The sequence below is a fragment of the Mustela lutreola genome, chromosome 16 (genome assembly GCF_030435805.1).
Source record: "Mustela lutreola isolate mMusLut2 chromosome 16, mMusLut2.pri, whole genome shotgun sequence".
Taxonomy (NCBI): domain Eukaryota; kingdom Metazoa; phylum Chordata; class Mammalia; order Carnivora; family Mustelidae; genus Mustela; species Mustela lutreola.
The window spans coordinates 12,993,210-13,009,632 of NC_081305.1; the positions used below are offsets into that span (position 1 = coordinate 12,993,210).

General features: G+C 50.8%; 1 protein-coding gene across 3 annotated transcripts in view; it reads right to left on the reverse strand.

Annotated features, from left to right (window-relative positions):
• HYDIN (HYDIN axonemal central pair apparatus protein) overlaps positions 1-16,423 on the reverse strand; it is a 385,540-nt gene that overhangs the window by 85,405 nt on the left and 283,712 nt on the right. For all 3 annotated transcript variants that reach the window (XM_059150954.1, XM_059150956.1, XM_059150955.1), the window contains 6 exons: positions 13,567-13,781; positions 10,276-10,413; positions 7,987-8,170; positions 5,498-5,639; positions 3,600-3,759; positions 1,723-2,364 (listed from right to left, as the gene is read on the reverse strand). In XM_059150954.1, coding sequence (XP_059006937.1) covers positions 1,723-2,364; positions 3,600-3,759; positions 5,498-5,639; positions 7,987-8,170; positions 10,276-10,413; positions 13,567-13,781 — 1,481 coding nt within the window. The remainder of the gene's footprint in view (positions 1-1,722; positions 2,365-3,599; positions 3,760-5,497; positions 5,640-7,986; positions 8,171-10,275; positions 10,414-13,566; positions 13,782-16,423) is intronic.

Below are 16,423 nucleotides of genomic sequence, written 5' to 3' on the forward strand. Positions count from 1 at the left end.
CAGGGGTTTCTGGCAATGCAATATTTTCTAGGGACAAAAAGCCATCTAATAGTATGATTTCTGTCACTATAAAGAAGCTTGTGGGAAGAAGATTTTTCAAGTAATTGAGACTCTTGCTTCCACAGTACACCTATCTAGCCAGCCGATAACACTAGTATTGTCAATATTTAAAAAGCAACTCTGAAAATCTATGAAGAACTTACTAAATTTAATACCCCTAAAAGCAAACAATCCAGTTAAGAAACAGGCAGAAGACATGAATAGACATTTCTCCAAAGAAGACACACAGATGGCCAACAGACACATGAGAAGGTGTTGGACATCACTCATTATCAGGGACATGCACATCAAAACCACAATGAGATGCCACCTCGCACCTGTCAGAATGGCTAAAACTAACAACACGGGAAACAGCAGGTGTCAGCAAGGATGTGGACAAAGGGGAGCCCTCCTCCACTGTTGGTGGGAATGCAAGCTGGTGCAGCCACTCTGGAGAACAGCATGGAGGTTCCTCAAAAAGTTAACAGTTGAACTACCTTATAACCCAGCACTTAGACTATTAGGTATTTATCCAACTGACACTACAATACAGACTTGAAGGGGCACTGTACCCCAATGTTTATAGCAGCAGCATCAACAAGAGCCAGTTATGGAGAAGAGCCCTGATATCCAATGACTGATAAGCGGAGAAAGCAGAGGTGGTATGTGTGTGTGTGTGTGTGTGTGTGTATATATATATATATATATATATATATATATATATATATATATAGTGGAATATTACTCAGCTATCAAAAAGAACAAAATCTTGCCCTTTGTGGTGATGTGGATAGAGCTAGTGAAATAAGTTGATCAGAGAGGCATGCCTGGCTGGCTCAGTTGTTAAGAGTGTGCGACTCTTTTTTTTTTTTTTTTTTAATTTTTATTTATTTATTTGACAGAGAGAAATCACAAGTAGGCAGAGAGGCAGGCAGAGAGAGAGAGAGGAGGAAGCAGGCTCCCTGCTGAGCAGAGAGCCCGATGCGGGACTCGATCCCAGGACCCTGAGATCATGACCTGAGCCAAAGGCAGCGGCTTAACCACTGAGCCACCCAGGCGCCCCGAGTGTGCGACTCTTGATCTCAGGGTCATGAGTTCAAGCCCCACGTCAGGTGTGGAGCCTACTTAAAAAAAAAAATAAGTCAGCCAGAGAAAGGCAAACACCGTATGACCTCACTCAGATGTAGAATTTAAAAAACAAGCAAATAAACATAGGGGAAGGAAAAAAAAAAGAGAGGGAAGCAAATCATAAGAGACTCTTGATGATAGAGAGCAACAGGCTTGCTGGGGGGAGGTGGGTGGGGGTGGGCTGGAGGGGTGCTGGGCACTGAGGAGGGCACTTGTTGGGATGAGCACTGGGTGTCATATGGAACTGAATGAATCCCTAAATTTGACTCCTGAAACCAGCATTACAGTATACGTTAACTAACTAGAATTTAAATAAAAACAAAATAAATACCCCCCAAAACTCTATAGGCAGTTTTTTATGAGGTTAGATGGAGTCATTTAGATCTGTGGAAATTCCCATGTGTTTTCACCAACTAGAAAAAGGTCCTCTTAGCCACTGTTGTCTCCTATCCAAGGGGACCTCAGAGATGAATGGAATTAAGGGGGTACAGAAAGGAACCCTTTAGTGGCGGTCCGCACAGTACCCACGTCTCCATCCCAGAGAAGAGTCTGTACCTGATCCTCTTTGGGAAGCCTGTCACTCTCCACGGCCTGCCTCCAGCTCACGCCCTCGAAGTCGGGCGTGGGGATGGTGATGAACGGCACACCCAGGTCCTTCCTCCCCTCGTGGTGGTCCTCCTCCCCTCCCTCCCACTCGCCGCCGCCGCCGCCGCCGCCGCCGCCGCCGCCGTCGCTCCGCTCCTCCAGGGCCCGGAGCTTCTCCAGACGCTCCCTCTCGGCCTTCTCCCGTTCCTGGCGCTCCTTCTCCGCGCGCTCCCTCTCTCGGTCCTTGCGGCCTCGGCGCCCGCCTGAAGGGACCTGGCGCTGGTCGTCAGGCTCGTGGGTCATGTCCTCGGCGCCGGCGTGATGCAGCAGGATGCCTTGCTTCCGGTCCCAGTTCATGAGGATATTCTGAATATCCTTCAGAGTCAGCTCGTAGGTCTTAAACTTCTGGGCCAGGTGCTTGTCGGCATCCTTCAGGAGGTCCGCTTCACTGTCCTCTTGCTCCTGCACCAGGGGGAGCCCGAGCAGGTGGATGTCTCCCAGCTGGTTCTTCCTCTTCTTGCTTAGATCATCCTTCTCATTTAAATGTTCCCTAATAGATGTTTTCCTTTCCAGTGCATCCGTCTTGACCTCTAGTTTGGAAAAAGTAAGAATCTAGAAAGCAAAACACATAAAATATGCTTAAAACATGGGGTGCCTGGGTGGCTCATTGGGTTGGGGCCTCTGCCTTCCGCTCAGGTCATGGTCCCCGGGGGTCCTGGGATCGAGCCCCACATAGGGCTCTCTGCTCAACAGGGAACCTGCTTCCTCATGAACCCCCCCCCGCCCCCCCCCCCCCCCCCCGCCTGCCTCTCTGCCTATTTGTGATCTCTGTCAAATAAATAAATAAAATCTTTTAAAAAAAATGCTTAAAACAGTTCTTTAAGGGAGAAAAAACTGCCTGAAGCCCCACAGGATTGCAGGTGCCTCCTGCCTTACATCAGGGCTCTGAGGATCACCTGGGGGGTGTTTGATAAAACATCCTCTCTATGGCCCTTTGTTGGCAACAAACAGAAGTTTAGAATTTGGCTGTGCCCAAGGCTTTAAAAAAATATATGTATTTATTTACGTAGCCTAGCAAAGAGAAACCAACTTGATTCTTTCTCTCTTTTTAAACTTGCTTTGTGGGCTCTTCCTCCCTAAGGACGGGCTTGGAGGCAGGCCTGGCCAGGGTTGGCTGTCCCCTGGCCTCACTGTACTCCTCTTTCTCCACATCTGTCTGGATCTCTAACACAGCCTGGAGAGTGTGGACCGGTCGGTGGTGGCACAGCTGTCTCCTAGAGCGTTTGCTCACCAAGGAGGGAGGGGGCTTGGCCCCAACCCTCTCTTTCTCCATTGTTGGTAAGATGCGTGACCGCTAAGCGTGGTAGGCGGATCAACTGGCGGCACGGGTCTGCAAGGCCAAGCTGATGTCAGAGTGGCTCCCTAGACTGTGGGTCAAGATAAGCTCTTGGTTGAACATAGGGGCTCCCCAGGCTTTGCGGCTGACTGGAGGCCCCGTTAAGGCAGCCTGTTCAGCAGCATCTAGGGGACTTGGGGGGGACAGTGGAAAGGCAAGGACTGTGGTCAGATGTAACTGGGGGGGGGTCCCGGAACTCTCTTGGGGTGGGGCTCATGTCTCTGAACCCCAGAGGGCGCGAGGGGAGCCAAATAAAGTGCAGGCCGAGCTCCTGGCCCACAGTCAGCTCTCAGCAAATGTCGGCCCCTTGCCTCCCACCTCTGCTCCACCACGAGACCCGAACGGTATCAGGTCAGTTCTGTGGAAGCGACATGTGCTGGCCTGAGGGGCTAGTCACAGCGACCGCTTCCTCGGTTCTGCCTCTTGCTGAGGAGCGAGTGAGGGTTGCTACCTGCCGGTTGGTTTGAGATTTCTTCGCGGGAGGCTCCTCCTTCACTGGTAATTGCTTTGGCTTTTTGACTTTCCGCTTCAGTTCATCTTCTTCCCTTTGCCGCTCAAGCTCCTGCTGCAGCTTCTTCTCCTGCATCTCCCGTGCCAGCCTCTCCAGCTCCCTTCATTGAACCAGGCCGAGAAAACAAGAGTTCAGAGCCCCTCCGGCCCCGAGACCCTCCTCTGCCTGCGAGGGTCTGGATGGGTGGACCAGGGAAGAGTTTTCTTGGGCATAAAAAGAACGAACAAAAGAAATCTGTGTAAATGGGAAGGAAGGAAGGAGGAAGTGGGGTGGAGAAGGAAAGAAAGCAGGGTCTCGGAGCGGTCACTCAGCAAAGCGGATGAACTCCAACTCAACGAAGAGGAATTCTCAGTCTGTATTTCTATTCCAATCTTCTTTCATAAGAGAACAAGGCAAGGGCTAAATAAGCTTGATGTTAACAGTTTTTAAAAAGTGACTTTCAGGGGCACCTGGAGGGGGTGAAGTCAGGTAAAGGTCCTACTCTTGATTTCAGCTCAGGTCAGGGTCTCAGAGTTGTGGAATTGAGCCCTGGGTCGAGCCCCGTGTCAGGCTCCGTGCTCAGCAGGGCAGTGGTGGGGTGGGGGGTGGGGGGTGTCTGCTGGAGACTCTCTCTCTCCCTCTCCCTCTGCCTTTTCCCCTGCCCTTGTGCGTGCTTTCTCTTTCTCTCTCTTTCGCTAAAATGAATAAATAAGCAATTCAGATGAGGCCCGGCTTCCAACACGGTCATGTCTGATGTTCAGACAACAAGAGATCGTATTTTCAATAGCAGTCCCTAATGGCTAGCTTAGGGCCATGGCGCTGGATCTGAAAGCTGCATTCCTCCTCTCTCTCTCTCTAAGTGCACCTTGAAGTGAATTCCTGAAAGCAACGACCTGGACGAGAAAGAAAAGACCTTCCTTTGGAATCCCAAAGCCAGGCTTTTTATACCCCTGGAGAACCAGGCATTTTTACAAGGGACCATCCAGATGAAGAAATGAGAGCACACTGTGGGGGCAGAGAGCACATAAGAGCTCTCTGGGGGTCAGTGGGAGTAATCTGGAAGTAGAGGAAGAGGAGAGAAGGAGGTTAAATGAAGGGCAAGTATCTTGGGTCTGTCCCTTCCAATGTTTGGAATTCTACGGAAGATAAGAAATCCGCGCCCTCTTTCCCTGGCATGTTTGAAGGTCTGAAGGCAGATAAGACATTTATCCTCCGCCTAACCTGTAGCTGAGATAGCCTGAGTCTCCTGGGCCCCAGGTGGTGTGGAGAGGATCCAGTCATTCCTGTGTGGTCCCCAGCGATGGGCACAGAGAGTGGCTGAGAGTCTGCCCAGGGTCTCTGGCAAAGCCCAGGCTGAGGATCAAGTGGGAGAGGCAGCCAGAACTCAGGGGACAGATAACACCACCAAAGGCCATGATGGTGGTTGGGGAAGGAGAAATGGCCGAGTTCTGGGGACAAGCATTCAGCTCATGTCAAGAGAGTGGCCTCTCAGTCACCAGCTGCGGACAACTGAGCACAGAGGCTGATTGATGAGCTGGACCTAGGGGACAAGTGTCAGGGGAAACTAGGGAGAGCCCCAGGACAGCCCAGGGGCCAGAAGTACCCCCCATTCTGTCATATAACCTCCCTCTAGTCAGACGCCCTCCAGACAGAAGGAAGGAGAGAATGAGAGAAACCCAGGAAGGCTGCCGCAACCAACACCCTCGATGGGCAACGTGTTTTCCTGCTCTTAGCAGGTCATCCTCTGGGGTCTCCCTTGGTCATGGCTGCTCCCCTGGAAGGTGACCCCAGCCTTCAGGACGGGCTGTGGGTTACTCCCAGGAGAACCACTTCCGCCCTGCCTGGCCCCTGATTCTGACCTCTTCTTCCTCTCGCGGAGGGCCTGCTGAACCTCTCGATTGAACACGGTCTTCTCCTCCTCTGTCATGGCGTCATATTCATCCTCATCAATATTTTGGAGACGCTCCTTCTCTTTCTCAAGTGCCTCCCTGCGTTTGCGCTCTGTGGAGGGAACAAAGACAGGAAGGGGAGGGGAGGGAAGTCCCCAGCCTTGGCTGCGGGGTGCCCCGGTGGCTTTACTCCCTGCCTACACCGACTACAGAGTGGTCCGTGCCAGGGGAAGGGGGCTGGCGCCGGGGCGGCGTGCCTGATCTCTGGTGGGCCTTGCTTCACTCACACGGCTCCAAACCTGGTACCCATCTGGAATAGCAGTTCCAGAGATGCCCCAGTCCCCAGAAGGGTGACTGGGGCCTGGGACCTGGCATGGCAGAGAGGATTTTGCAGGTGTGGTTATGCTAAGGACCCTGAAGTGGGGAGACTGTCCTAGATTGTCTGGGTGGGCCCAGTATAGCCACAAAGGTCCTTGTAAGAGGGAGACAGGAGGGTCAGAGTCAGAGAACGAGATGATGGAAGCAGAGGTCAGAAGCAGAGTAGGGGCCGTGAGCTGAGGAAGGCTGGTGGCCTCTGGAAGCTCGAAAAGGCAAGGGAAAGGATTCTCTCCCTAGAGCCTTCAAAGAAACGGAGTCCTGCTGATACCCCGCTTTTAGGACTCCTGACTTCCAGAACTGCAAGACAGTAAGCCTGAGTCGTTGGAAGTCACCAGGTTTGTGGTAAGTTGCCACTGCAGTGATAGGGAAGGAACAGGCCACCTGCTGACTTTATCCATGACAAACATATGCCACCAGAGTCCTCAGGGTGACAGAGCCATTTGCAGACAAAGGGCCACCATTTCCCACACCCTTCAGACTCCAGGTCCAAAAGCGAGGCTTGCTCCCAGCACGAAGGCTCTCGGCCTCTTTTTCACGCTTCACCAGCACAACTTCCTACCTTCTGTTCTTCCGGGTTTGAGCTCTGGGCTCAGAGAGATGTGTCTGGAGATCTTTCTCTGACACTCACCAAGGGACAGAAACAGATAAGAATAATGATTTCTCTTTCCCGGGCTGTGGTGGAGATCAAATAAGTAATCCTGTAAAGCGTTTAGGCTAGTGCCTGGCAGATTCATAAACATTCAGTAAAAATTAGATTTTAATACAATACTATTGTTACTGGATGCTGTCTCAGGACTTCTTCAAAGGCAGAGGAATCTTCAAAGAGAGAGGAGCCCATAATGCAACTGCGAAAAACTTCAGTCCGCAGGTAATTGAGAAAATGAAAGAGATATTTTCTTTTACGTTGGAAATGAGCTTTCTGAAAAACCAGGAAGCTGGAGGTTGGAACACTGCTGGGGATGCCTGGTCATTCTTCCTAATTTTTCTCTGGTTGAGAATGTAAGGAAGAAGTCTTTGAACTCTGTTTAAGAGCTAAGAGACCTCGTGTTTGCAATTATTTCCCTTAATGGAAAAGTATTATGATTTGTGTAGATTTTCCCAGAAGGCAGAGGTAAGGCCAAGTAAGGAAGGGCTGTGATGTGACCAGTGCTGAGGCCAGAGCAGAACTCTGCCTCCCAGGGACCGCGTGGCTTCCTCCCCTGGGGACCAAAATTGGTTACGACTGCTTCTGACTACAGCAGGAACTCAAGCTGACCTTACTTTGTATGTGTGTATATCTATTTTTCAGTCACTGAAAAAATTTTCAAGCCACTGTTGTAGCGACAGAAAATGCAAAGGTTTCAGAATTACACAGACCTTACTAATTTGCTGTGTGATTAAAAAAAAAAAAAGAATTATTTATTTGAGAGAGGGAGAGAGAGCAAGCATGAGTGGGGAGAGAGAGCAGAGGGAGAGGAAGAGAGAGAATCTTAAGTAGACTCCCACTGAGCACGGAGCCCGATGCGGGGCTCACTCCCATGGCCCTGAGATCATGACCTGAGCCAAAACCAAGAGTCATTTTCCTCATCTGTAAAGGGGGGGACAATGATCTTCAGAGAGCCACTGAGAGGATCAAATAACCCCAGGTGCCATGCCTAGGCGTTTCAGATGTACAGAGTGTTTGCTGCGACGGCTGGACAGAGCCTGCTAAGATGTAGCTCGTGAGGTTTCTCAGCACCTCCAGCTTGGCAAGAAGTGCACAGCTGTCGTAAGCAAAAGCAAGCAGCTAATGAGTCACCTGAGTCAGGTTGGGACCGTACAGTGATGGGGTCCCCTTGGGCTGGCTGTGATTATAGAGGAGATAAAGGGACACACTGTAATATCGGGGGAAAGGGGAATGTGACTATTACGAGAGGAGCCGGCTGGGTTCATCCCTCAGCCTGTCGTCTCTCAACAGGTCACCTGGGTCTGCCAGGTGCCTTACGGGACGGAGGGGAGACATGGCGAATGGAATAGTCCTGGTGGGTCAGCCTGGTGGGGAAGCATTTCACACGGCCCCTGGCTCTGCCAGAGGGACAGACGAGGAGGGCATGGGGCTTTACCTTCTTGCTCCTTTTTGGCTTTCTCCTGGGCCTTCATGGCTGTGTAATCCTGGGCCATGTTGATAACGTAGATGTGGTCCCGGCAGCCGATGGCCTTCAGAAGGCAGAGAAGAGCCACCGCCATGTTCTGAGCGAAGAGGGTCTCGAGGCTGTCAAACACCACTGCCCGGAAGCAGTCACTCAGCTGAAAGCGCAGAGAGTAGAGATGGTTAGCAGGGCCGCAGTTACCTAGCTCCCTACAGAGAAGGGCTGTTCGTTCCTCTGCGGGCGCTTTCCCTGGGGCTGCAACCAGGTCAGCAGGCCTACCGTGTCCCTGAGGAAAACACCGAGGAGCCACCCTTCCACCTGCTACGTTGTTAGAAAATACAAGAGAAACACCCAAAGAGTTTACCAGTCACGAAGGATCTTCATTATCTGTATTTGCAGAGTGAAAGGTTGATTCTGTCGCTATGGAAATGGGGGAAGCAAGCGGAATGTGAAAGTGAGGGTCTGGGAAGGTGCAGGGGGTGCAGGATGGAAGGTGGAAAGGCAAGATATTCCCACGCACCGAAAAACAGACAGCAAGGGCCGCAGGAGCAGGTGTGCCGTTGGTAGCTTTCCCAGGGTTAGTAACGCTGGAGGCCAGGAAGGAGCTCCATCCCATGAATCACGGAAGAGCGCCCTCTGCTGCACTGATGTGTTACACACGAGCACCCCTGGGCAGAGGCTGATCACAGCTGGGTTTTTTGGTTTTTTTAAAAAAATGATTTCATTTGGGGTGCCTCGGTGGCTCAGTGTGTTAAAGCCTCTGCTTTCGGCTCAGGTCATGATCCCAGGGTCCTAGGATCGAGCCCCACATCGGGCTCTGTGCTCCGCGGAGAGCCTGCTTCCTCTTGCCTACTTATAATCTCTGTCAAATAAATAAAATCTTAAAAAAAAAAAAAAAGATTTCATTTATTTGAGAGAGAGTAAGAGCAAGTGAGTGAGTATGTATGGGAGGGGCAGAGGCAGAGGGAGAAGCAGGGCCCCCGCTAAGCAAGGAGCCCAATGCAGGGCTCGATCCCAGGATCCTGCGATTATGACCTAAGCCGAAGGCAGACACTTCACCTACTGAGCCACCCGGGTGTCCCATCACTACTGGTTTTTGATGAGGCAAGAATCTTGTGTCAGAATGTAAATCAACTACATCACTAAAGACACCATTTATTGCAACTGCTGTTTTTTTGTTTTGTTTTGTTTTGTTTGTAGCAAGACTGTCAATGAAAGAAGCAGGCAAAATTTCATGTTTCATCCAGGATGGGTGTTTTAAGTAGGTCAGTTCTGTGGGGCCACTTTGGCTGCCCCACGAGATTTAACCCGGGCCCGTGGCACACCTGCACATATACTGGCCCGCCTGGCTCACATCCACTGAAGGGGACAGCACCTTGAGTGCAGTCGCCATTAAACCTGAACACGAGTCATTTCCTCTATTAACACTCCTCTTGGGAAGCTCAGGCCCTGTTTCATTCTATTTAAATGTGCAACTACTATTGTGGCCCAGTTTGAAAAAACCTGGGCAAACGGACAACTCCAGGGCCTGGTGAACAATTTAGCTCTCTGGAAACCATAAGCAGCAAACAGGCTTAAGTGGTACCCTCCCCATTCCTGCTGATCTTGTTTTCTTTTAACTGTACAACACATTCTGAAAAAAAACAATGGAAACAGTTAATGCGTTTCTTGACTTTAAAAGCAATCTGCCATTGTGAAGTAATTCAGAAATGTAAGGAGAGAACTAAAAATCCACTATCCTGTTAAACAAAGATAATCATTTACATGTGCCTTGGGAGTTTTTACTAGGTCTGTATGATACACATTTAGAAATACTTTTATAGAAATGTACTTGTGCTTTATGCATTATTTCATAATCTGCTTTTCTCACTTAATAACATATTGAAGATGATTTTTTATAGAAATTAATGAAGTTCTAACTTTCCGTGACTCCATGAGATGATTTTTACTACGCTACCAGAGGCCTGTATCATGACTGATTTTTTAAAAAAATATGTAACCTGATCACTAGAACTTTAAGGCGTGTGGCTTCAGGCTGCACCAGGGCCCGGGGCTGACCAGGGATGTCAAAGGGACAAGCAAATGGCTGTTGGGGACGAAGAAACCCAACCTTCCTGTACAGAAGGTACAGAAGAAACCCAACCTTCCTAGATTCTGAGCAGCCGTGGGTGCGCTATGGATCAGAACCTCAGCTCCCAGCACAGGGATGGTGTGGGAGCCCCGTAGCTCTGTGCAGGGGTGGGGCTGGGGGCACGGACCCACCTGGATGCGCTCAGCCAGGATCTGGGTGAGCAGGTCCTCGGGGAGCACACAGCTCACAAGCCCCGTCTCACCTCCGATACTGGGGCTGACGCTGAGCCGGCGCTGCGCGGGCCCCGTTGGGAGGGGGCTGGAGGAAACCTGTGGAGCGGGCGAAGGATCAGGAGTTAGAATCCAGCTTGGTGTCCCAGCAGCTCTCACACGTACAAGCCATGTGACCTCATGGAAGTGATGAGATCTCTCTGGGCCCCATTTCCTCATCCGTAATATGGGGATTGCATCGTAGAATGGAAAATTCCTGTCTCTCTTAAAGAATTGCTGCGAGCTTTAGGCAGGACACCATGGAAGCTGCTTTGTGTATGTACTGAACACCCTGAATTTGTTCATTCAAGACATAGTAATTGAGCACCCACTGCGCACGACGGACCCCTCTAGCGCTAGGGATACAACAAAGAAGGCTGGCAATGTTGCTGTCTATGTGGGGCAGACAGAAAAGGACAACGTGAATATACAAATCAACAACAGTCTCAAGGAGTGGCAAGTGCCAGGGTGAACGGCATGAGGTAAAGGGACAGAGGGGCGTGACAGAGTTGGACAAGAACCCGAGTGTGCCTGCTGGGATCTGGGGAGCACACGGGAGCCTTGTGTAACTAGACTAAGTGAGCGATGGGGAAAAGGGCCGGGCTTCATTAAAGTTGAAGACACAGTCAGGTGTGAACATGCAGGGCTTGTAGACCCCAGGGAGGAATTCGGAGTTCATTCCAAGTATTATGGGAAGTTGCTGACATGGTTCAGGCAGACGTGTGATCTGAGTTTTATTTTTGAAAGACCACTGTGCCTGCTGCTTGGGTGACAAGAGTGGAAACAGGAAGGCTAGTTAGTTAGTTAGTTAGTTAGTTAGCTGTTTCCACGCTCCAAGCGGGAGATGATGGTGGCAGGTATGAGGATGGTCATGGTGGAGGTGGGGGGACGCGCTCGGCGCTTTCCTCACATCCCATTCCCCGAGGACTTGGAAGGGACTGTGAAAGAAAGAGGGGCCCCACGAATGACTCCTTGAGTGTTGGCTTGGTCAAGTTGGAAAATGGTAAAGTCAATTATTAAGAAAGGAAAAACTGAGGGAAGAGCTTTTTTTTTTTTGACTTGTTCTATTTTGGGAATGGGCCAGGATCACTTCTCAAACATGTACATTTTGAGGGGTCTCTAAGTCATCCAGTGTGAGTTTGGATGTATGCACCTGAGCTGGGGAAGAAATTAGGATTGGAAATAGAAATTTGAGGGTCATATGCATACTGAAAATATTTAAGTACTTAGGCCATGAGTTGGATAAGATCACCTATGGAGAAAAGGTAGTTAACAAATGGAGATGACTCAGTTCTAGTCTAGCCCCAAATCCTAAGGATCTGGAGGAGGTGGAGAAGCTGGAGGAGGTGGAGAACCTGGAGGAGAGGAGGGAGTCCTTAATGGGGCAGAAGGAAAGTAGAAGAGTGTGGTGTTCTGATGGCCAGGAAGTGCTTCCAGGAGGAGGAGTTATCAGCTGCTGTGAGGTCACAGGGGATGAGGAGAGAACACTGGCCGCGGGATCTGGCAAGATGAATGGCAGTGACCTTGAGAGAAGTGGTCCTTGAGAGGAGCGGTGGTAAGGACAAGGGCCTCCCTGGAATAGGTCAAAGAAAGAATGTGGTGAGGCTGAAGAGGAAGGCCTGTGACGAGTCTTTGGAGGAAGAGCTGTGAAGAGGAGTTGACTGGAGGAGGTAATAGCGGGAGGGTGGTCTGGGGCCTCAGGGCAGTATTTTTAAAGATAGGAGGCATATAACATGCATCGATGCTGATGGGGAGGAGTCACTAGGTAGGGCACAACGCAAGCAGGAGAGAGGGCATGACTGCCGGAATTCAGAGGTCTGTCTCTGGCTGTGTTCAGCCACCCTGCCTCAGGAGGTGGAGAACTGGGTTTACCAGGGCTGAACTTTTGCTTGGAGAGTATGCAGAAGAGGAAGGGGCGAGGGAGAGCCTACAGGGACAGTCACGGATCCCAAACAGGGCAAGAAAACAACCGAAGAGGGGGCAGGCAGTGAAGATCTGGACTGAAGGTTTGCATGGGACCAATTACTTCCTGGAGTAAGTCATCTGGAAAGTTAGAAGATGGTGGTCAGGAAGTAGGAAGTGTAAGGCAGAGGTCCTGGAGTTTATGGGTAATGATGAACCCGTTCTAGAACATGACCATGGCAGTGAGTACCTGAGGAGGTCGTGGAATGGAGAAATGTGAATGTCAGATTAAATGTCATTCAAAAGACCAGGATTTCCAACAGGTGCTCTCCTATAACATGGTGATTTATAAATAAATGACCTTATATTACAGGTCATATCTTCATTATATGATCTAGTACACATTTCTTCCCACTTGCAACATGACTAAACTCCAGTCATTGGAGAGTTCATGCTTTAGGAGAGCTTTGGAAAACCAAACAGCCAATTCTGGGTGAGGCACTCCAATAAGGCGACTGTTGTCCAAACCCTGAGTCCTGTCACACTGTGGCAGCCACATGGGGGATGGGGTGATCTTGAATAGGTTCTAAGTTCCCTATTTATTGAAAGGGTAGGGACGCCTGAGTGGCTCAGTGGGTTAAGCTTCTGCCTTCTGCTCAGGTCATGATCTCAGGGTCCTGGGATCAAGCCCCACGTTGGGCTCTCTGCTCTGAGGGGAGCCTGCTTCCTCCTCTCTCTCTGCCTGCCTCTCTGCCTGCTTGTGATCTCTGTCTGTCAAATAAATAAATAAGATCTTTAAAAAGGGGGGGGGGGTTGGGGTCACAATTGGGATTTTCTGGTGCCTTTGATACACTCTCACAGACTCCCGTGCAGCCTCCCCAGCCCCTGCAGTTGAAACGAATGGTTTCATCCTCAGTGTTCCTGTAGGATTAGGCTGAGCCGTAGGAAACTGCTGTTGTTGGCCATTTCATGTGGTTCACCCCAATTCTTTTTCACAAACATCTTTTGTCACCAATCTCATTCTATTGCAGATACGTGTATGTGTGGTCATCTCCCTCATCGGACACTTGGTGCAGCGCGAGCACAGGGATTTTGTTCGTTTATCTCCGCTTTGCGAGCACTCAAGCCAGTGCCTCACATGAAAGTTCTTGCTGAACCCCTGCCAGAGGAGCATGCCTGCCAGCGCCTGCACCATGAGCCTGGAGAGGGCACCCCCAGCCACGATGCCGTGCTGCCAAGGCTGCAGGACGCTGAGGAGGAAGGGCAGGGGGAAGGACCCCAACCCTCTGCCGGGGGAGCCCTGATCTGTACCTGCGGCGTCTCAGGCGCGTGCTGGTGATGCTGCTTCTGAGACCCGGAGCCGTGGCTCTCCGTCTTGCTTTTGGTGATCACCATGCTTCCGCGCAGCGGCTTCGTAGGTTTAACTTCGGGGGTGACCAGCGTGGAATCTGAGGTCAGCTTGCCCAGAGTCTCACTGCTTAGACGTAGTTGTCCCACAGCGGTTTGGCCCGAAGCAGCCTCCTGGGCTACAGAGAGAGAGAGAGTAGATTTTTATTAAAAATCACCCGAGGAGAGCAAGGAAATGATGGTGAGGATGGCACCACACCCAGTATGATGGGTGTAACTCTCTTGAGGACCACAAAGCCATCTCTGCCTGCAGCTGTCTGGGAAGGGCTGGGAAAAGAGGCTGCAGGCCCTGAGGCTAGAATGCGGGTTTCTCCAGCGCCCATTGTCCCTGCTGGATCCTGTGTTAGTCGCCCCACCTTCTCTTCCAGTCCCGAGGGCAAGTACTTCTGAAACAGCTGGTGCGCTAGGACCCCAGCACTAAGGTGGGGTGATGCGACTGTGTGCCCAGGCAGCTGCCACGGTTCTCCAGTGCACGGGCAGACTCGGTAAGGCTCATTACTCCTCCGTGACCATATTTCAGCAAATAGGTCCTCAGAACACCCTTGGGAGCTGTCACTGGGCTTACCCCGCTCTATCTTTTCATGTGTCCCCTCTGTCTCTCCCCCAGCAGGTGATTATAGGTACAAGGACTGCATACTGCCCCTGGAGGTGGCGGGGGTGGGGGTGGGGGCAGAGGGGCAAAGAGCCTGCAGCCACCAGTAGAGCAACTGCACCAGAGATCTGCAGGCCAGTCCTGCGCTCATCCAGCCCCGTCACCGCCCCCTCCGGCTCTGCCTCGATAACGACTGTGCTGGCCTCCCACTGCCCGCACCCACTCACCTGCTCCAGAGTACCACCCCCACCCCACCCCACCCCCCGCCCCGCCATGGCTGTGCAGTCTTTTCTGGGCTGTTCTATGGCTCTCAGCTTTCCTGGTCCTTGCCGTCATTCTGCCCTATCTTAAAAAGCCAGTCTTTCATTTCTTTCCAGACATCATCATGACAACCCCCTCTCTTTCCCTCACAGCCCGACTTCGAAAACAGTAGTGTGGACCACATCTGTCAACGGACACATAATATGTATGTAATTTAAACTCTTCTAGTAGCTGCATTAAAAAAGTCCACATGGCTTTTCATGGTGTGTTTTCTTTAACCCTCTATATCCAAAATGTGATTGTTTCAACATGTGAACAACACATAAAATGCTTACTCTGCTATTGTATAGAAGAGCCTTGAACTCATACCACCTCTTCCAACAACCACCCTGGCAGCACACTTCAGTCTGGACTGGTCACATGTCAAGTGGCCAGTGGCTGCGGTGTGGGACAGGCAGGATCGTCCACAGCGAGCAGCGAGTAGAGGTCTGGGTTTAATCCCTCCCTTGAAAGGGCTTTCTCCAAAGCACCCGGTGACCTCTGAACTGTGAGCCACAGTGGCCCTCTCTCAGGGCTCATGCAGTCTCTGACTACATTCCCTCGCTGATTCGATACATTTTGGGAAGTCTTTACTCTGTGTCTGCTCTGTGCCAGGCACCATGCTAGGGGCCGGGGATACCGCAGCGATGAGAACTCTCACGCATCTCTGCGTCCAGCCGACATTCTGGCGGGGTCGGCAGACAGTAGAATAAGGAAGTCGTGGAAGTGGTGTATGAACCAGTGATAGGGCCTAAGAGACAAATGAGTCAGCAATGGTCGCCCAGACCATCGGGGCTCTGAAGCCAGCCTCCCTGACTTCCCTGTGCCCTGCTCTCCTGACTGCCCAGCCCTCTGAGCCTCCTCACTCTGCCTTCTTGGACTTCCTGGCTTCTCCTTCACCCACTCCTCCTAAAATGTAAGTGTTCCCCAATGTCTCTTTCCATCCCTCTCCTCTTTCTGGAGCTTTCTTTTCTTTTCCTTTTTTTTTTTTTTTTTTTTTTTTTTTTTAAATTTGACAGACAGATCACAAGGAGGCAGAGAGGCAGGCAGAGAGAGAGAAGGAATCAGGCTCCCTGCTGAGCAGAGAGCCCGATGTGGGGCTTGATCCCAGGACCCCGGGATCATGACTTGAGCTGAAGGCAGAGGCTTTAACCCGCTGAGTCACCCAGGTGCTCCTTTCTGGAACTTTCTGAGTTGGTTTCCTCTCTTCCAGCAGTTGAACCTCTCATTTTGTTGAGGAAGACTCCCCCAGTTATGTCTTTAGCTTGATATTACCCTCTCAGATTGGAAGCTAGAATCCCCAGTGTGTCATGGGACACCAACACAGCTCCAAAGACCTCTGTGAAGTGTAGTTTAGTTGAGAGAAAAGGAAGCAAAAATCTAAGAGAACCAGAATTGTGATTCAGCTTGGAGTTCCCACTGAAGGTAGACTAGGCCACCCCCAAAATACGATGAGCAGAGTTCTGGATATGTCATCTCAGAATATGCTGTTATCTTTTGAGCTGTGGGCATTTGAGCTGTGGGCAAACACAGGAAGAAGACTTCTCTTAACTTCCCTTATCTGCCTAAAGAGAGGCGTCCAAAGGGAACTCCATTGTCCCAAAGCCACACGCTGGCAGTTACATCCACCAGGGATGTACCACGCTATCTACCCTCATCGGTTCTTCTGTGGGTCTACTCATCTTCCCTAAAACTCATTTGCTCTCCCCCACAAGGACTACCTCCCTCCTCTTCTTTCCCCGTGAAGACTGTATTTAATTCAAAATTGTAAGCCAGCTCATTTCTTCCTGAGCATCTCCCGCGTACACATAAGATAAACATGTTAATAAACTGGCTTTTTCCTTTCTTTTTTTTTTTTTTTAAAGATTT